The sequence below is a fragment of the Podarcis gaigeae genome, assembly GCF_964106915.1.
Source record: "Podarcis gaigeae genome assembly, chromosome: 8".
Lineage (NCBI taxonomy): Eukaryota > Metazoa > Chordata > Lepidosauria > Squamata > Lacertidae > Podarcis > Podarcis gaigeae.
The window spans coordinates 36,094,834-36,116,746 of record NC_139684.1 but is presented as its reverse complement, the minus strand read 5'-3'; the positions used below and the strand labels follow the sequence as shown (position 1 = coordinate 36,116,746).

At 42.0% G+C, this 21,913-nt stretch overlaps 1 protein-coding gene across 1 annotated transcript in view; it reads left to right on the top strand.

Annotated features, from left to right (window-relative positions):
• Positions 1-21,913, top strand: part of CDH13 (cadherin 13) — a 599,046-nt gene that overhangs the window by 553,793 nt on the left and 23,340 nt on the right. Inside the window, exon 11 of the mRNA XM_083752927.1 lies at positions 6,703-6,845. Within this exon, the coding sequence (XP_083609053.1) occupies positions 6,703-6,845 (143 nt within the window). The remainder of the gene's footprint in view (positions 1-6,702; positions 6,846-21,913) is intronic.

Below are 21,913 nucleotides of genomic sequence, written 5' to 3'. Positions count from 1 at the left end.
GTGTTGCTGGTGGAACTCATTTATGCTTCATTTTTGCTATCGTTTTCCATTGACTCCAAGTGCTAAGACCATTGATTGGCAGCTTCCCAGATCTGCCTTCTTCGGCCAGCATGTCATAGGGGCATGAGCCAAGACACCTATCCTCCTTCCCACAAACCTCTTTATGACTACACTGCTGCTGGCTCTGAACATTCCTAGTCTATGTCGCTGGCACATGTGATGGTACTGATTAGATTTCGGTATTCTTATTGTTCCTGCTTGGAGCAAAGCATCATCTGCCCATATGACCGAAGTCTCAGCAACTGCCATGAAGTGTAGGTGGCAAACAGCCTTGTGGATATGGCCTTTTAAACAGTTTGTATCCTCTGCCAGCAAGCAGAAATGGCTTTGGTTGCCATGATGATTTATTTCTGACTTGTAATGAGCAAAGCTAGTTGTTATTATTGGGGCGCAAGCAGCATCTGATGAAATCCAAGACATACCCAGAACTGTATCTTAAACCTTCACAAACATGCTCATACCAAGAATAGTGCAGCAATGAAATGGTTCTGATGAGGATGATCCCTTTTAAGATACTGTATTCTGGCTTACATTTTTAACATTTTTCTGTGATTTTTTTTTTATTATTGTACTTTCACTCTGGTTGCAAATTGTTTTAACAGGTTTTTTTGCAGTGCAAGGAATATATAAACTTAACAAACCTAATAAGTAGATCACTGTGATTATCTGGAGAAGCCCTCTTTATTGCCCCACAATCATTTCATGCTCATTTGGTTCATACATGAACCAGGGCTTATAGCATGGTGGCACCACTCATTTGGATGACTGTTCCTATTGAAATCAAGCAGGTACCGACCATCCTGGTAGTTCATCACCTGCAGAAAATTTATTTCTTTAGACTAGCATTTTGAGAGAATTATTTTTTTATTCAATGCCAGTCATTCGTTGTGCACTTTATGTTTTCCTCCCTAACTTTATGATATTTTAATTATTTCATTGTACACCACCTTTCTAGATCTAGATATGAGTTGGAAGTCTATAAATATTCCTGTCAAAAGAATTTAAATAAAAACTGTTCATATTTTAAAGGCTATTTTCTTCAAAAAGCAATAATTCTACTCTGAGACACTGGTTGTAAATAACCATCTGAAATGCATCCTGCCTACTCTTGATTAAGAACTTTTATTCTTTGTTGTTGCATAAAGGTGCCTTAAACTTTAATAAGAAACCGCAAGAGATTGACAGAGCCCCTGTTCAATCACACAAAGAAGATTGAACAAGATAGCAGTGACAGGTGGTACAGAGGTCGGTGGTGATAGTGTGAGCAACTATATTACAATAAAAGAGGTACCTTTCCATCAACAGCAAGGAAGAGGGGGATATGTACACTGCTCTCCCCCTTTTCCTGGGGGACTGAAATTATTATGCAGCATTAATGCAACACGTTTACTGTTCACAGGGCTTTTTGCTAGCATTTGCAGAAACCCCCTCGGGTGGAAACATGTCATTGCTGTTTTATGGATAGGGAACTGAGGTCAAGGGCTGTTTCTCATTATACATTCTATATCTGAGAGCGGAAAGCACATTGCAAAGTATACATCAGAAGCAGCTTGCTTGATGGGGCAAGGCCACTACCCTAGTTTCCTGGCAGGCAGGTAGCTGTACAGGTGAGGAGGAAAGGGAAGTCAGTGAGTTGCAAAGGTACCAGCCAGAGTAGGAGCTACTAGCTACGATGGCTATAGGTTCTACCTTCACTGTTAGATGCATTGTGACTCAGATATCAGTTGTTGGGAATCACAGTTGGGCAGAGTGCTGTTGTGCTCTTGCCCAGTTTGCAGGCTTCCCACAGGAATCTAGCTGACCACTGTGCAAACAAGATGCTGGACTAGATGGGTCATTGGCCTGATCCAAAGCTTGTCTTGTGTTCTACATCCACTGTCAGAGGCAATATGCCTCTGAGTACCAGTGCTGGGAATCACAAGTGGGGAGAGTGTGAATGCACCCAGGCCCTGCTTTTCTGCTTCCAAGAGGCATCCTGTAATTACAGGATGCTGGATCAAGTGAGACATTGGTCTGATCCAGCAGGGCTCTTTTTAAAGCTATACTTCGTGAGTGGAAAGCCACACTGTACATGCATGTGCATTTTTGCCGCTTCACATATTAAGTGTGAATTTTGTAGGCAGGCATCTGGATCTCTGTACAAAATATGTCACAAGAAGTGGTCCTGAAAGCAGCATAACTTGCTCAGAGGAAGGGGCAATTCAGCTCAGCTTGTAGTTTATGAGAACCAAAATACAGCCACCCTTTAAAATTCATACTTCCCTGAATTTTGCAATGCCATTCTCCAGACAAAATATGTGTAAAAAAAGATTTGTAGACTAGCACAAAGCTTACATAAAGATGCATATATTAATGAAAGCAACATGTAAAAATGGATTAGATTAGGGGGAAGCGCTTTGCAAAAAATGAGTTTATTGGGCAAAATTGCACGCAGAATGTGCTAAGTAGGGGAAAAATCACACTGATGAATTCTCATGAGGTCTTTTTGTTGTTTAAAAAGGGAGTCCCAAACTTGTGGAAATGTCAAGAACTGAACCTATGGTTGGTAATGAGAAACTCAGAAAGAAACTAAGAAGTTGACAGATTTAACCACCCAACCACCCCTATTTGAGGACCCACTCCTGGAAACCCCCCAAAGGGCACCCTGATTCCCCTCCCCCACCCAAAAAAGTGGCCTTGTGTTGTTTCTCTCCTGCTAAACAAGTTATGCTGAGCAAGATTTTCATGTAGTTCTTGCCTCCAAAGTTGCTGCCTATTACATGTAAGCCCTGCAGGGTATTCTGTTGCTGTCAGTGGAAGCTGAATACAGTGGTACCTCAGGTTAAGTACTTAATTCTTTCCGCAGCTCCATACTTAATCTGAAACTTTTATTAACCTGAAGCACCACTTTAGCTAATGGGGCCTTCTGCTGCCAGCGCGCCACCGGAGCACGATTTCTGTTCTCATCCTGAAGCAAAGTTCTTAACCTGAAGCACTATTTCTGGTTACAGATAGGTAGCCGTGTTGGTCTGCCATAGTCAAAACAAAAACAAAAATTCCTTCCAGTAGCACCTTGAAGACCAAAGGTATCTGAAGAAGTGCGCATGCACACGAAAGCTCATACCAAGAACTAACTTAGTTGATCTTTAAGGTGCTACTGGAAGGAATTTTTTTTGTTTTGTTTTGTTTTCACTATTTCTGGGTTAGCGGAGTCTGTAACCTGAAGCGTATGTAACCTGAAGCATATGTAACCTGAGGTACCACTGTATGTACATTATGAAACACAGGAATGTGAAGTGGGACATCTGCATGTCTGTGGGGGGGGGGGATTGTTGTTTTAGTCCCAGTTTCATTATTTTATGTGATTTTCTCTACCATGAGCCCTTCTCTCCGCATTGTTTCACTAGCGGAACTCTGATTTACATTTATAAAAAATAAACCAACAAAGAACAATTGTCTTAGTTAAGCAGCATTATTCACTTACAATAGGTAATATTTCTGGTATTTATTTATTTTTTAAATATAATAACAACAGTATGCTCTGCCAAATTGTGCCTTACGTGCTTCAGCTTTGAAGTGCAAACCTTTGCGGAACAGCTGGGAAATGTATTGTGATCTGTTAGAACCTCTTGTTTCTCAGATGTCATAAACTTGAGGTGCTGATTTTTATTTTTTTTAATCAAATTGTTTTAGGGTTAATTGAGCATTTTCTGCCTGGGACTTGATTCACCTAGCCTTTTTCTGTTTTGATTCCTTTCTTTCTCATTTCAGCGCTATCTCTTGTTTTATTTTTTTAAGGAACAAAGGAATAGTGTGCATTAATTAAGAGCATTGTTATTATTCTAATAACTCATTTTCATGGGAGATAAACTCTTTAAATGGTTATTAACCCGGAAGTATAGGCAGAGTTGATGGACTGCATCATTCACTATTCATTAGCGGCTGCATCTGTCGTGTTCTTTGCCCTTTCCCAATGGGGCCAACTTGTTCCTGGGATGCCAATAACGACAGCCTCATTTGTAGCAATGAGATGTTAACAGACTGGGTAGGGTTGCTATAGATGACACAGTCTTGATGGCATCAGAACTACTGTGCCTTTGTTCACCAACCATAAATATTGTGCCTATAATGTTCCAGTTGCATTGATGTCGAGGCCCAGGTTAGACCCGGTTTGCACCCTACATTAAAAGGGCTGTTACTCTGCTTTGAACAATCATGGTTTCTTCCAAGGATTACTTGAAATATGGGTGCTGAAAGTGTATTTATTTGCTTATGTCATCTGTAAGTAAGGTTCACCATTTTGTGTGTTTTTTAAAAAATCAAGCAGTGTATGTATTTTACAAAATAAATGAATATATCCTGCCTTTCTTCCAAAGAGCTCAAGGTGGCATACATGGTTGTCCCCATCTCAGTTCATTCCCACAGCAGCCCTGCAAAGTAGGTTAGGCTGAGGGGCAATGACTGCCCCAATGAGTTTCATAAGTGTATGGGGATACAAACCCTAGTCTCCCAGTTCACTTTCAGGCACTCTAACTACTACACCACACTGCTCTTGTTAGGTGGCCCCTATTCCCCCACAAAGCCACAGATGCCAGAGTAGGTGTCTTATACACCACATTGTTTTTGTTTTGTTTTGTTTTTTAAAAAATGAGAGTACAGTTTGTGAATGTATATACAGTTTGTGAATGTTTGTAAATAAATACAGTAAAATGCAACACATTTATTTTAGCCTTAGATTAGCTTCAGGGCTCTTTCAGCTTGAGTTCAAGCTGGTCTGCAGAGGAACATTTCCCCTTGAATTCAGCTTGATTTCCCTGCAAAGGGAAACAGCTGCGAAAGACAAAGCTTCCTTTGCTTGCATAACTTGAAGAAATCAAATTATGTAGGCAAAGGGACTTCTTTCCTACAGAGCCTGGCTGCCTTTACCCATAAGGTTTGAAATCCAGCTGGTCTGCAAAAGGAAATGCTTCACCTGATTAATGTCATGTGACTGACAATTGGATGAACCTGGCAACCTGCCAATGTGTCCCATGGGGAGAGGCAGGCATCAGAATCCTGACCCCTACCCCTAATTCATGGTGCATATGCAACTTAACATAGTATTTTTATGTCTTGTGTTTATGTGTGTATGTGCACACGCTAACACACACATAATCATTTTGGTATTACTTTTTATATATGTACTGTATTTTTCGCTCTATAAGACACACCAGACCACAAGACGCACCTAGTTTTTGGAGGAAGAAAACAAGAAAAAAATTATTCTGAATCTCAGACGCCAGAACAGCAAGAGGGATCACTGTGCAGTGAAAGCAGCAACCCCTCTTGCTGTTCTGGCTTCTGGGATAGCTGTGCAGCCTACATTCACTCCATAAGACGCACACACATTCCCCCTTACTTTTTAGGAGGGAAAAAGTGAGTCTTATAGAGCAAAAAATACGGTATATAAAAAAAACAATATCTGGAAGATGTCAACTTATTCCAGAAATATAAACTTTCTCCTGGGATGACAAGTGGGGACTCCAGATTGTATCTGGCATATTGAGCCAGTGGTTTGATTTCTTTTGTTTAATATAGAAAGATCAAAATTTGGACATTTAAGGCTGGTGTCAGGAACCCAGTGAATGCAAAGTGTATGGCTGTGGTTGTGTAGTAGAGGAGGAATCTCTGAGGAAAGGATTAACAGTTCCACCTGTGGACTACAGGCATATTCCAAACCACCCAGCCAACTTTCATTCAGTCAATAGGTGCTGCATGTTTGCAGCAATTTGGTAACTGTTTGGGATTTTCTTTGTGGACCAAAGGCTCCAGGACTGGCCATAGATCACTGGTCCTGCTAGCTAGAGACGATGGGAGTTGTAGTCCAAAAACAGCTGGAGACCCAAGTTTGGGAAACCCTGGTGTAGATGGACCAATGGTCTGGCACAGTGTAATGCAGCTTCCAGTGACCCCATTGTACTCAAGTAGAGCCTAAAAGAACTATTTTCATGCTACAGACCATCTTTCCATCAACACAGACCTCTCAGCAATTAGTCTTCCACATTATGGAAATAAGCGAGTTATGATGACAATGAGAGACAGACAAGTGTGTGAAATTATACAAAACAATGTCAAAAATGGCAGGTAACAAGGGGCACAGATGCCCTTTAATGCAAACAGTACAAGTGTCATCTGGCACACGTCCATCATTAATGCTCCCAGCCCTTGATATGTATAACTTCCCCATTCTAGACAATAGATGTCTGTTTGATGGATAGATGGATTGTCCACATGTCATACAAGATCACAATTTGTGTCTGAACTGACCCTCACTTGACTGCATTCTTGTGACTTTTTTGCCACATCACATCCCTCATTAAGTGCCCATTGATTGATCTTTAATTTCTGCCTTGCTTAATGGCTAGGTAATGGGGGTTGCCTGTGTCATTTTCTTGTAAACTCAAATTCTTATATGGTCAGTGGTGATTGCACATTTCAGAAAGGTATCTGATAAACAGCTGGAGTGGTATGCATTTTTTTTCTCCTTGCTTTGTGAAACTGGGAACTGCAATTTAAAGTATGAAGCCTCTAAATTAAGCCCCATGGTGCCTGTGCTCAAGGTAAGTTCTGTATTAATTGAACTCAATTCACAGCTGATTATTGGGTTTCTTCCTCCCCCCCTAGGTACTCCATTAACAAAGATCCAGCTGAATGGTTGGAAATTGACCCTACGAATGGTACAATTCGCACCAGGGGTGTCCTTGATCGTGAATCACCATTTGTTATCAACAATGTGTACACTGCACACTTACTGGCAATAGATAATGGTGAGTAATGGCAATTGATGAAAGTGGTTGGTTTTCATCCCATTCATTGTATGTCACATTTTCCTTAAGAATCATTAAGAACAGCTCTGTTGAATCAGGCCAGTGGCCCATCTAATCTAGCATCCTGTTCTCACAGTGGCCAACTAGGTGCCCCATTGGGAAGCTTTCAAACTAGATGACTGCAGCAGCTCAACAAAACCATCATTGGTGGTCATTGACCATGCTTGCTGGGGCTGATGGGAGTTGTAGTTCAGCAACATCTTGGAGGTCCAAGGCCCCCCACCCCTGCTGTAAACAGTACTGAGCTAGATGGACTAACGGTCTGATTTGGTATGAGATAGTTTCCCATGTTTACATATCCATTCATGCACATCCATTCACATACAAGCAACCAATGCCTCTCCTCTTCATTCATCCATTTATTATACATTTGCAAAGTGGCTGTCTTCTTTTTCCAGTGGATCCAGCAAAAGAAAAATCTCAGAAATGTTCTCAAAATGATTGTCATTTGAGAGATTGCTTTTCAGCTTTGACTCTGTTAGAAAGGACCATCCCCATTGTGAGGATGTATTTCTTGAAGAAAATAAAGGTCTACAGCCCAGTCCCCAGGAGGTTGGATATATTAGCATTAACAGATTTAATTCCCCCCCCCCAAAAAAAAAGAAATGATATCAAGCCCCTAGCACCACAGTTCCAATAACTAGCTTGACACACCAGAGACTATCCCATTTAACGTATAATAGCAATTACATTGAAAAGACAATTAAAAACCCCTTGTTAAAATGCAATATTTTAAACATATTTTGTGGATTAAGGTTCCTTCTGTCGCACATAATCTAAATTGGAAGGATTTTATGAAAACTCATTGCAAGTTACTTTTGTCGCACATTAAAGCCTGAGATGGGAGGGAGAGATGCTGCCTTTTCCTGCACAGCTGAAAGGCACAAAATAAATAAGGGCTTTGTGTGTAATGTTAGAAAAGCTAATATGCTTAACACTTCTCGGGGATGCAGCTGGTTTTTAGCTGCAGCGATGAATTGTGAAATGCTCTTTTTAAGAGGGTAATTTTACCATCTTTTTCATATTGCACGAGTCAGTACAAGGGAACATTTGCAAGGTTTTGACAAGAATATGGCTTTAAAATGCAAAACGGAGAGCAGGAAGAAGGTCCCCTTTGCCATGGTGATTTACTCGGATATTCATGAACGTACGTCTCTCGCAGAGCCATTTCTGTGGGAGACATTTTTTTTTTAAAAAAAATGCTATTGAAATTATTCCACATTCCGCATTTGTTGGTTTTGGATAATGCATCTTTTGTCGAGTGTTTGTGTTAGCTGTAATGTGATTAGAACCATAAGTTGCTGTTTGCAAAGCAATGTGTAGGAAGCTGGTATTAGAGGAGATGAATGTTCAGACACTTGGAGCAATGGCTGCAGCAGGGAGGGGGAACCCTGTTCAGACCCAAGGCTGCATTCACTTCTGGATGACCTGCCAGCAGCCACATGCCACCTGTGGGTAGGGCGCAGAGCAAAAGTGGATGGTGTTGGAAATGCCAGTGTTAACCTTTTAGAGTGGGCTAGTTTCTGCCCATGCTCTAGCCCACACACCTGTCTCTGTCCTCCTTGCTGACTAGCAAGAGGCATTATCTGAGTTCAAGGACTCAATCATAGCTGGGCAAAGACACTCAAGGAGTATGTAGAACAGGGCTGGAGTCCTGGGTTGGGTTCTGGGAGTCAGACAGATGTGGTGAGCTCCATTTGGCCACAGGTCTAATGTTCCCCACCTCTTGGCTACAGCAGAAAGACAGCCTTCAAAGGAGATGCATACCTCTAGACATAGCGCCCAATTTTAGTCCAGGTGTTCCAATGAATTCTCATGAGTAGGTGGACATTCTCTGCCACTGCTTAAAAGCTCACCAAGTAGGCTGGGGAACTTGCTGGAACAACTGCACAGATTCTGTGCAGCCCTGAAACTCACGTTACTAATCTGGGATATGTGAACCATGCCCCTGGACCAGCATTATAGCTGCCCATCCTTCACCTTGTAAGGGCTCCTGGGCTACATCTGGCTCCTTCCTTGCCGCTGAGTGTATGCTATGAATCTGCTTTAATAATGCCTCACTTTGATACATCTAAGTAAGTACACGTAGTGCCATGTGGTCTTTTTCGGGGCGGGGGAGCCAAACCAAAGTGGATCTTGGGTCCCATCTAGCAGGGCTCCTGTTATGTGTACAATTAGATCCACAATTCTATCCAGAGCCTTTTTGGCTTCTGAGAATTGCACATCAGTGCCTTCACTGTTCTCCTTCGCAGAGAGCTTGAAGGACCACACATTTCCACAGTTTTACTGACTGTGTGCAAGTCAGTAACTTAAACACTGTGATGAATGGATGATCCAATGTTCAGCTGCTTGAGCTCAAGCTGAAGCTAGTGCCATATTGACTATTAATAGCAGGGTAGCTTAACCTACAGTTCACGGAAACCAGCTGCAAGCTGATGGTCCTGTTCAGGGTTCACTAAGTGACTAGCTCAAGATTTGTGATGGTGCGCTTTAGCATTAGCTTAGGTCAATTCCCTCCACTGGGTTTGGTGCCTTGAAGGAATATTGTTGATCTCTGTCATTCTGTGACCAAACTTAAGGCACGAATGCAATGAAATTATTCCTCCATAATTTTCCTAGCCAACCAACACTAATGCTTAATTTTCTCAAGATTATTATGTTCCCAATGAGCTACATAATGCATGTAGGCTGGTGCTTGAATAATCCAAAGCAAGTATGAAATGATTCCTAGATCTTTCAGAGAAGGTTAAATTAACTGAAAGAGTATCAAATGGAAATACTTTGCTCTCTCTGGGTAGCATCTATAAATGTCAGTGCTAACATACCGATCTTTTTGTCCTTTCAATATTACTAGGAAGTTGGGATGGGAGGGAGATTAGATCCAGGTCACATTCAAACATGAACCTACCTAATTCAGACTTTCTGAAACAACATGCAAACTAAAACACAGCCACCCTTTGAAATCCTTGCTTCTCCAAATTTTTCAATGCAGTTCTCCAGCAAAGTATTGCGTGCAAAAATGCACATACTAGGGTAATGTGTGCATAGAAATGCATTGTGTTAGTCAACATGCCATACAAACTTGTGTATTTAGCAGGAAGCTGCTTAATTTTCAAGAAGAGCTTTCTTTTTCTAAATCAATGTGGAAATTTCGAGAACTGAACTTAAGCTAGGAACAGTGAGAAACTGAAAGAAACTGAAACTAATAGATAGACCCATTCCCTCTGGGGAGGACCCGTGACTTAATGGCAGAGCTCGTTTTCAACATGTGGAATGCCCTGAGTTCAAATTCAGAAATGAAAGAGTTTCAGATAGTGGGACTAAGAAAACTGCCTGACTGTGAGTCCTGCTAGGCAGTGGTATAGTGGTAAAATTTGAAGGGCAAGAGGTCATAATGACAACCTCCACAGCCACTCTCCCAAAATCAGTCCCATAAGTGTCGCCTCAAGGAGATTCTAAAATTGCATTTAGTTGTGTTGATCATCATAATCGTCGTCATCATTATTATTATCAGGCTGTATCCAACTACTGTATTTTTGCTCCATAAGACGCACTTTTTCCCTCGTAAAAGCAAGGGGAAATGTTTGTGTGTCTCAGGGGGGAGGCAGGCAGGAAAAGCCCCCAAGAGCCACACACAAGCTCCGTGCGGCTCTTGCAGGCTTTTCCCCAGGAGGGAGAAGGGACTGACTGGCCGCATCAGTCCTTTCTTCCACCTCCTAGAAAAGCCCACAGGAGCCACACACCCCTTTAAAGAGCATGCAGCTCCTGTGGGCTTTTCTACGAGGTGGAAGAAGGGACTGACGCAGCCAGCCAGTCCCTTCTCCCTCCTCTCGGAAAAGCCCCCAAGAACCACACACACACTCCACTCGGCTCTGTAAAGGGAGCGCTGAGCAGAGCCTGGGATGCATACAGGCTCTGCTCAGTGGTCCCTTTAAATAATATTTCCCCTTAAATCCCCCCTCTAGAAACTAGGTGTGCCTTGTGATCAGGTGTGCCTTATGGAGCGAAAAATACGGTAAATAATTTCCCTCGTGCAAAAAGTTTTAGCTGCACAATGGAACTTTCCCACTCTAACCTCTGACCGTGTGACATGTCAACCTGTCCCAGTGGTTCCTCCAACCCTCCAGAGAAGATTTATGGAGCATGAGAAGAGAGGGTAGTGAAGTTCCATTGTGCAGGTAAAACTATCTACTTGGATAGTGACAAGAGAGAGGGGGGGGGAGAGAGAGAGCGCGCATTATTATTTGTATTAACTAAATATCTTCAGTCAGCTGAAATGCAACCTTACTAATCATGAAATGCAAAAAATCCTGGAAATAAGTCAACTGGGAGGAATTTTCAGCTCACTCTTAGAACATTTGGAATCAAGAGGTGATCAGGGAGATGGCTAAGTTTGCTGGGGACACCAATCAGTTCTGGGTGATGAAAACAAAGACAGATTATGTGGGGCTCCAAAAAGATTGCTTCAAACTAAGTAAAGTAAAGGGGCAAACACAATGTAATGTAAGCAAGTGTACACTAAGTATACACTAAGCTAGTTGTTGGGGAATATGAGTGGAAGAGGGCTGTTATCTTTATGTCCTGCTTGTGGGCTTCTCAGAAGTATCTTGTTGGTCCTTGTGAGGGGGGCTCTTCTTATGTTGCCAGAACTGAGCTCCACTGAGTCTAATGGGACTTACTCCTGCGTAAGTGTGCACAGACTTGCTTCCTTAAACTCTTATTGGAAAAATCTTTGCTATTGAATAGTTGATGGAGCACAGTATTTAATTTCATAGATAATAAAATGTGACCTTTTCTGTGGATGGGATCTCCCTTTTATAACCCTCTCCTCAATGAATGTCCTAATTTGCTTTGTAGTCTCTTGCTTTCTGTAAAGGTCAAGGCACTATCTGTAGTGTATGTACTCTTATCTCCCCCTTTTTTATTAAAGGCTTATGTGGACACAGAAGCTCTAATCTATTAAGGGAGAAATTAAATTCTGAAGGAACTTCCACGAAGTAGAGTTAGCACATTAAAGTGGATCAAACCATGTTTAATCTGGGAGTGGATTGAAAATGGAACAGCCAAAGGCAACACTCAGAAAGCATTAGAGGTTTCAGGCTACTGAGAGAAAACAAATTTCAATACATATTCATGTGTGCTTAAAAGTGATTTGCTTCCTTGTTGGTGGGAGCTGTAGCAGCAGAAAACATCAAAGGAAATCCATGGTTGCTATGGACAGCCTTAGATATACTTACATATATTGTGCTTTGGAGATTACCGTATTGGCCCAACTATAAACCACACCTTTAAAATTCAAGGAGGGGAAAGAGAAAAAGGCAATACTCAAATATAAGCCGCTTCCTTATAACTCTGTAGGCACTCACACTTGTTCTGTTTTACCATATGTCTGTTTCAGCAGCAATATCGTAAAAGCCAATTTTTGTAAGGTTGTGAATTTAAGCCGCACTTTAACTTTTCATGGGCAGAATTTGGAGAAAATGTTTGGCTTATATTCAAGCCAATACGGTATATACAGGCAGCGAAACACAAAAATGGGGAGGTGTTTGAACAAAAAAGAGCCCAGTTGGATGGGGCCATTGGCCCATCTAGTCCAGCATCCTGTTTTCACAGTGTCCAACCAGATTCCTGTGGGAAACCTGCAAGCAGGACCTGAGCACTCTCCCCTCCTGTGTTTTCCAGCAATTGGTATTCAGAGGCATACGGCTGCCAACAAAGGAAGTAGAACCTAAGCTGGATTTTTAAAAATGCTATAGAAAAAAACTATAAAAGCTCTTAATGAAAAATTCTGTTCATGACAGATCACTTCTCTATAGCGCCATCTGGTGTCACATGTTTATAATACACTTATAATGATATAATCGACAAGTGTAGCTGAGTCCCTAGTCATCGTGGCTCATAGCCACTGATAGCCTTATCCCTCATGAATTTGTCTAATCTTCTGTTAAAATCATCCAAGTTAGTGGCCATTGCCAAGGTGAAGGCAGTGGTGGCCTTCCTTTATTTTTTCAGTCCCCAAGATGAATTTATTATTCCCCCCTACCTCCAAAATTGCCATACTTCCCTCCCCCCATTCTGGTGGCATGTTTGGAACTAGCAAATCAAAAACCTCCACTGATCTGCCCTGGTGTGCCCCAGACATGGCTCATTTTGTCCTCTCCATCATCAGTGCACTGAAAGTGGAGCAGGGACACCACAGATGCAAGGGGGACAAACTACTCCATCTATGAAGGACAAGATCCTACTGACCCAGGCATGTCCTCCTGGGAACCATAAGATTGCAGCCTGAGCACAACTGCAGGTGATAGATAGATAGTTAGATGATAGATAGAGATAGATGATGATAGATAGATAGATAGATAGATAGATAGATAGATAGATAGATAGATGATAGATAGATGATAGATAGATAGATAGATAGATAGATGATAGATAGATAGATAGATAGATAGATGATAGATGATAGATAGATAGATAGATAGATAGATAGATAGATAGATAGATAGATAGATGACAGAAAAGCAAAATAACAGAGGAATATAGGATTCTGCCATATTGAATTAAGTCATTGGTTCATCTAGGTTAGTGTTGTCTGCACACTGACTGGGAACAGCCCTCCAGAATTTCAGGTTGGGGTTAGTTTTCCAGCTCTGCCTGTGGATTCTAAGGACCTTATGCATGCAAAACAGATGTTCCACCACTGAGCTATGACCCTTCTTCCTTTTGTGTATTATTTTTTTAAAGGTATTGCTTTGAACTTAAATAAGATTTCAAATTTCACACTGCTGAAGCAGTTTATCAGTTAAAGGCTTTTAGTTTACTTAACATGTGTTTGAAGTTACCAGGCAGCAGATTTATATTTATTTCTTTTTTGCAAGTTATTTGTCACACTGCAGGTATTCTCTTCCCATCCACCCCCACTTTCTGTCACACAGGATGGAATGCCTCTTCCAAGATGATGCTTGCTGTGATACACACATGCATCATCCTCAAACAAAGATGCTATGCATCTTACTCCAGAAGTATGCTTACCCATTTGCAAATATATGCAAATGTCACTGATAAGACAAATTGACTAGAACTCATATGATAAATCAACTGAAGGCTTGTTTAAAGAGGAGAAAAGTTGCGCAAACTTCCCAATTTACCAATGTGGGCTGGAGGAATAAGAACATAGGACCGAGTGTTGGACTTCTGGTCTATCCAGCTCTGTATCATCCACAGCAGCAGCTCTCCAGGGTCTCAGACTCAAGGGATTCTCCCAGTCCTACCTGGGGATGCCTGAGACCAGGGACCTTCTGCATGCAAAGCACATGCTCTACCACTGAGCTACAACCCTTCTCTTTTAGGATTACATCTGTGCAGAGTGTGGCTGCAAACTAAAGTGGGTTTGCATTTAAGCACCTATGGTAGCCATAGGCGACTAGGAATTCTGTGCAAGTGGGTGTGAAGAAAACATGCATTAGAAAAGTACAAAGGGCTACTGTTGAAAGGGCAGAGCTTTCTGTCCCTGCCCTGCCAGCAGGCTAATAACATTTGTGGGCTTGTCTAAGCCTCCATTTGCAGAGAATACACAGGCACACACTTTCCCACTGACCACAGCATTGGGGGCTATTTGGTTTATGACAGGGTTAGAGAGCCTCAGGCCTGGGGGCCAAATGTGGCTATCCAGGACTCCACATCTGGCTCTCAGAACTCTCCCTAGGCCATACCTCTCACCAGCCCCACCCTACACCCTTCTCACATGCGTTTGCCTGGCTGGAATGTTCCCTTGAATTCTGATACTGCCCCTTGCTTGTCGGGATGGAGGGGCATAGAGGGCTGTGTGAGTGTGCGTAGAAATCAGCATACTGTACAATTTTGCTCTGTCACTTCTACCTCTGGCCCACCCACTAGTGGCATGTGGCCCCCAGAATGTTGTTCAAAAGAGAATGTGGCCCTCAGACTGAAAAAGGTTCCTCACATTGGTGTATGCCGTGGACTTCCGTGGTGGGGCTATTTAAACTAACATGGAAGCCCACTCTCTCATGCCTACAACTGAGAACATGAATTGGCTTCTTCACCTTACCTTCTGGATGGTCAGAGATCAGCTAAGAAGATAATGCTATCTAATCTATCTATCTATCTATGCTGCAGATAAACAAATAGAGGTGAGCTTAATTACCCTCCTGGAGCTCTGTGAATCTTCATTTCCAGTCTCCATGTTTGATGCAGAGAAAATGACAGGTGATATGAGGAAGATGCAAGGAAAATAACTAAAAAGTGCTGCCTAATAATTCAGTTAGGAGTTGTCTTTCCATCTGCCGTAACCTGTTTATATACATCATGATGCCTGAAATTAAATTACTGCAGATTGATTCCACCTAAAACACACTATTTGGAAAGAAATCAGGCAATTAGTGGCCATGGCAACCCAATTAAGCTGCATTTACACCCTTTATTTTAATTGCTCTATTAATTGAAGAGGGAAAATAAATGGAATGCTCAGCCTTTACTTGTCATTTTAAGTTTTAGCAAAATATGAATTGCAGAGAAAATATCATTGAAATTAGTCACTATGAACTGCAGGTTTGGGGAAAGAGAAAAATTAATTTGCAGCAAACTGGTTTTAAGATGGATGGCACACGTTAGTAGCTATTTGATAAGAGCTTTGCTTTTTGAAGTATAATTACTCAAATGTAGAAACTGAACACATTATTGAAATATATGAGTGATTGTAGTTTTAAAGGGCAGTTTGTTTTTTTATGAATTGTTGAGTGAAATATATGTTAGGGAGGATGGAGTGGGCTGGGGAGACACTGAGATTCAGCTCTGCATTATGGATCTGCTTCCAAAAGTGAGAGGAATGCATTTAAATTGGAGCATTTTGTATCAGCTGAAGATGCACAGAAATGATTGATTTTAAGTCAAGTGCAGAGATATTAACAGGATCACATGAAGTGAAATCAACTAGTAAGGCGGACAAGTCAAGAAGATTGGAAGACTGAGGACTGATTAACACTTGCATGCCTGTTAAACATTGGCTCATTGTCTTGTGGTGATGTTCATGCCTGTGGTTTTAAGATCTTCCAGAGCAGCAATCCCACCAATTTCTTCCCTCTCCTTTTCCCTCTTCATTTTACTTAAAAAATATAGGCGACAGGGGGAAAAGAACACTGCATAACAATACAATAAGACCTCTAATTAAATCAGGGGTGTATAACCTGGTGTGCTCTTGATGTTGCTGAACTCCATCTCCCCTCAGCCTTAGTTAGCATGATCAGTCGTCTGGTATTAGGGAAGTTGTAGCCCAGCAGTGTCTGCAAGGCCACTCTTAGCTAGTGTGTGCATAATAACTATTGGCAGACCTGTCCTCCATGATTGGTCTAATTATTTCACAACATGCTGTGGCCATGAGTCACATGAGTTCATTCTCTGTGTTGAACAACAGAGCTCCCTATTTGTTTGTCTTGTACTCATAGCCGATCAGTTCCTTTGGATCAAGGGTCAGCAAACTTTTTCAGCAGGGGGCCAGTCCACTGTCCCTCAGACCTTGTGGGAGGCCGGACTATATTTTGGAGAGAGAAAAAGAATGAATTCCTATGCCCCACAAATAACCCAGAGACGCATTTTAAATAAAAGGACACATTCTACTCATGTAAAAACACCACAAATAACCCAGAGATGCATTTTAAATAAAAGGACACATTCTACTCATGTAAAAACATGCTGATTCCCGGACCGGATTCAGAAGGCAATTGGGCCAGATCCGGCCCCCAGGCCTTAGTTTGCCTACCCATGCTTTGGATGGCTTCAATGCCTGGTTCAGGTGCTAGGAAGCTGTAGCCCTCCATATATTAGTAGACTCCAACTCCTATAGGCCGCAGCCAGCATGGCCAGTGGTCAGAGATGAAGAGAGCCAGAGTCCAAAAACAACTAGATCCAACAAATCCACAGGTGAACCACCCCTGGATTTGAACCAGGAAATATCCTCAAGTGTCTATAGCTGAGGTGGAGAACTGTGGCCCTGCAGATGTTGGTGAACTCCAACTTTCATCAGCTCCAGTCAAGGATCAGGGATGAAGGGACTTTTAATCCAACAACATCTGGAGGGCCACAGGTTTGCCACATCAGATTCACCAGAAATGTTGATCTCTAGAAATGTTCACCAAGGATAGACAGCTGACATACAATGCAGAAGATGGTAAAGATCTAACATTTTGCACGCAACTCTATTCTTTTAATCCAGAATTGTGGGCGCTGCCATATATTTATTCTAGGTTTTGTTGTTGTTTAGCCGTTTAGTCTTGTCCAACTCTTCGTGACCCATGGACCAGAGCACACCAGGCACTTCTGTCTTCCACTGCCTCCCGCAGTTTGGTCAGACTCATGCTGGTAGCTTCGAGAACACTATCCAACCATCTCGTCTTCTGTCGTCCCCTTCTTCTTATGCCCTCAATCTTTCTCAACATCAGGGTCTTTTCCAGGGAGTCTTCTCTTCTCATGAGGTAGCCAAAGTATTGGAGCCTCAGCTTCACGATCTGTCCTTCCAGTGAGCACTCAGGGCTGATTTCCTTAAGAATGGATAGGTTTGATCTTCTTGCAGTCCATGGGACTCCCAAGAGTCTCTTCCAGCACCATAATTCAAAAGCATCAATTCTTCAGCGATCAGCCTTCTTTATGGTCCAGCTCTCACTTCTGTACATCGCTACTGGGAAAACCATAGCTTTAACTATACGGACCTTTGTTGGCAAGGTGATGTCTCTGCTTTTTAAGATGCTGTTTAAGTTTGTCATCGCTTTTCTTTATTCTAGGTTAATAAACCTGATAAACGAGTGTGACCTTGCAAAGGGACACATTTCTGCATCTAGATAGTTTGCAACTCCCTTCCCCACCATATCATCTTTCTAGTCCTTTTATGCAAGCATTTCGATTCCTCCCCGTCACCAACTATGCAGCATGTTGTTTTTAATAAAAGTGGGGTTTTTTAAAAGAAGAATGCCATCTTTTCGATCCACCTAGGGATTTGGTTGGATGGCCACATGTCAAGTTCAGAACCATCTTTGGGTATTTTCTGAAGCACTTCTTTCTCTTTCTTTTCACAACGATATTAAATACATACACAAAGCAGCCCACAGAGTGAAGCAGCCACCACATCCCTTAAAAGCAAAGGCAAGGAAAAGGCTGAAATGAGAGCACTGGGGTAGGAAAATCCAAGTCTAAGCTCAAGGTCACTGAGGTCATCACAGGCCTAAATTGTGCTCTTTGATACATAGCAGTGAATTCAGAATAAATTCCACTGTCTCCTATGAAAGAGCTGCCTACGTGAACTGGGTTGAAATTTAAGCATTGAAAGCACTGGAAAGAAAGAAGAAAAGTGTTTAGGTTTTGGGCAACTCCCCCCCCAACCAATATACACATAAGTGCTTCCTGAATCTGAGAATTTTAATTGGAGTTCTGTACAATGGGTGTTGCATGTGGTTTTTCCAATGCAGCTTTTTTTCAGATGGAGGATGATGGAATTACTTGTCAAGCCAACAGCCACTTCTGGGGACTTCATTAAAGCTGATGGGTTTGAATCAGGGATAGTGTGAGGTTTCGGAATGGGGGCAGAGCAGCTCACAATGTGAAAGTAATCTGGAACTGCACTGAAGCACAACAATTTTTGAATATAGGTGGGATGAAAATAGAATTTATCAAAAGCCAGTCAGGCTTCTCCCCCCAAATTCCTACTTAACTGTGAATGGCATCTGGATAAGCCCCCACTACACAAGGGTAGGAGGGCAAGATACCACTACAAAGAAGGAGGACGAGTCAGAAGAGGGGCTAACTTTCTACCCCATGCCAGTTAGCCAAAACAAGCCACATGGTGAAGAGCAAATACCTTCCCACTCTTGGAGGAAAGCAACATGAGACTTCCTCCTTCATTGGGTTGGAACAAAACCACCCCCAAATAAAGTTGTGAGTGATGTTATTATACTTCTTCATTATCTTATAACTATAGCATGCCTTTGTTCCATCTTGGAACAGAAAGTGGCATAGATGTGGTCTCCAGGAAGTCACCTATCCAGGCCATAAGAAGACATGCTTAGCTTTAACAATGTGGTGGCCTTGTGTACCTTCAGGCCATACCCTGTGACCTTACACAGGGACGTTGCTCTCATTAGGTCGGCGAGGCAGTCGCCTTGGGCGGAAAGCTCAGAGGGGTGCAGTACTGACCTTTGAGGGGCACAGCTTTATACAGATTAATTTTTGTTACATATTATAAATTCCTGATAATATGTTACTTTTGAAGAACTTTATCATTTCTATGAGACATCTGTTTTTGAAAATTGAAGTTAGAAAAACATTGGGGATGCAAATAGTTAGCCTTGCCTAGGGTGCAAAATAGCTTGGCACTAGTACTGACAAGGCATCTTGGGAACCTGAAGGCTGAACATGGACCTCCATGTGTCTCTTTCTAGCGCTCTGGGCTCTCTCCAGGCCACACACCCACTGGAGCTGCACTCATCACCACCCTTGTTTCAGATCATTCTTTAGTGTTCCTGCCTGGCCTGCAAAGTCCTTGAACTCTGAAAATGCTATTTGTTTGTCTAAATGTCAGCAAGCGTAGACTTTGGTCTTTCAAATTTCAGTGGTGCCCTGTGTGAGCCCAAAATTCAGTCCCCACCCCCTACTTCTCACCTTCTGTTCTGTATGTGCACAATGCCGTAATTATGACACCCTGTGGCATGCCACCCTCCTCAGCTCAGTGCCCAGTGCGGGGGAACCAGTCTCCCTGCCCTAAATCCACCTCTGATGTCCACCCACTTTAGCCACTGGTCCCAACCATCACTGTCATGTGGGCCCTGGGTGGTTTCCAGAAAAAAAAATAACCCCCCCATCTCTGCTATCCATCTACCCTGTACTTTGCAAAATGTCTGCAAGCTTTCCAGAGAAGATAATTGTCCCCTTAGACTTGCTTACTGTTCCCTCCCCCTCCCATTACTAGCAATTTTGCGAGAGTGAGATCAGCCGCTTATACTTCTTAAGATTATGTTCACTTCCAGCTATACCACAGCTTTAAGAAGTGTTCTGTTAATACAATTCATTAGCATGGTTCTTTCTTTCTTTTCCCCCTTCTGTGAGATGACAATAACTTTGTCTCTAAGAAGGGCTTCCAGAATAATTTAGAAATTCTGATTAAAGTTCCTTTAAAGTTCCTTTCTCCTAATTGCCACCGATAAGAAATTCTCATAGAAAAGGGATTTAGATAAATGTTCTATGGTATTGCCAGACACAAAGAACTAGCGGTTTGAAGCTACCCCCTGATCTAATCAAAAATATTCAATCTCATTAATAATACTGTCTCTCTGTATTCACAAATGGCTGCTTTTGACTCTACTGTGTTCTTATTAATTGCACACATTTTTACTGTCATTTTAGCATTTTGTTTCTTGGTCGTCCTATGACCACAGATTACATTCTACACATGTACAATCTGTGTACACAAAAGGGGTGTCTGCACATTGCATTCAATGAGTGTTCAGCCTGTGTATCCATGAACACGAACCGTTGAGCTGTACACCTGTAAAGTCAGTCAAATGTATCGTTCAACAAGTGTAGTCTGTGTACCCATGTACACAATAGTTGCACTCTTTCACGCAAACACCTGTACCACTTTAGAGACAGCTTATACCTGTGATTAACATAACATGTGAATAAGCCTAAATAGTTGAGCTGTACGCTCATACAATTCAAATGCAATATTCAGTGTGTACCGTCTGTGAACACAGTAGATAAGCTGGAGAAATCAATCACTACACACCATTTCACACCGGGGGTACATGTATGTGTCACACATTACATTCAATGAGTATACAGTCTGTGACTGTACACTTATTCATGTGACTTCCAATGAGCGTAAAGCCACTGTACCAGCGCACAGAAGGTGAACCGTACAAATTGGCAAGTGCGCATCCTTTCACAAGAACACTTGTACCTGTGTCAAGACACTTGTGCCTGTGTTCAGTTTAACATGTAAATGGACCTATTGTTAAGCTAGTTTGCTACTGTGTTGAGTGGAATTGCTCAAAATAGCTGTCTAGGAGAAGGACCCCGAGATCATCTGTAGAAGCATCTCTGGTCATTCTCCAAGTTGGTGAGCCACATTTGACTTTCTGAGGGCCACAGACCAGTGGTGGGTGGAGCAAGAGGCAAAAGTGGGCAAAGGAATGGATGTGACACTTTAGCTTTGTATGGTAGGCTAGTTTCTACTCTCACACCTCTTTCTATCCTGTATCCAAGCAAGCAAGAGGCATTGTTCAGAGTTCAGGGGCACATTCCAGGCAGGCAAAAACACTCAGGGAGGCTGCTATTTTATTGCAGTGTTATATTTTCTGGTTGTTGGTGTCAAAAATTTATTTTACTTTACATCCTGCTAACTTTTGCTACTCCCCCCCCCCCCCCGATTAAATGACTGGAAATTTGTTTATTATTTACGTGGAGCATTTATAGCATCCAACAACATTGTAGCATTGTACAAAACACACATATTGGTGGTGGTGGGGTGCAGCATTTAAGTGCTAAGAAACTTTTTGATTAATTAAAAAGGTGACCCCAATAATTCAAGGAGCTGATTAAATAACAATTTATTTTTTAATTTGAGTACTTAAAATACTGCAGATGACATCTTAAAAGAGGTGTTCCCTTTCACATGGGAAAAGCAGGAAGGAAGCATTTTTTTTAACATTCTGTCACCATATATGTCACCATATAAAAATAAAATGGGCTGGAGTCGGACTAACTTAACTGCACTCTAAGTGCCACTGAAATCAATGGGACTTAAGTTAATCAGTGTAAATATTGATTTCAGAGGACCTAAATGCAAACAGCTTAGGCTGCAATCCTGTACACACTTAGTTGGAAGCAAGTGTCATTGAACTCAGTATGACTTACTTCTGAGTAATTGCTCGTTTTTGCAATCTAAAGCGCATTTCTGTATCAGTTTGCATTAAAAAGATCTTGAAAATTCATATGCATGAAAATGC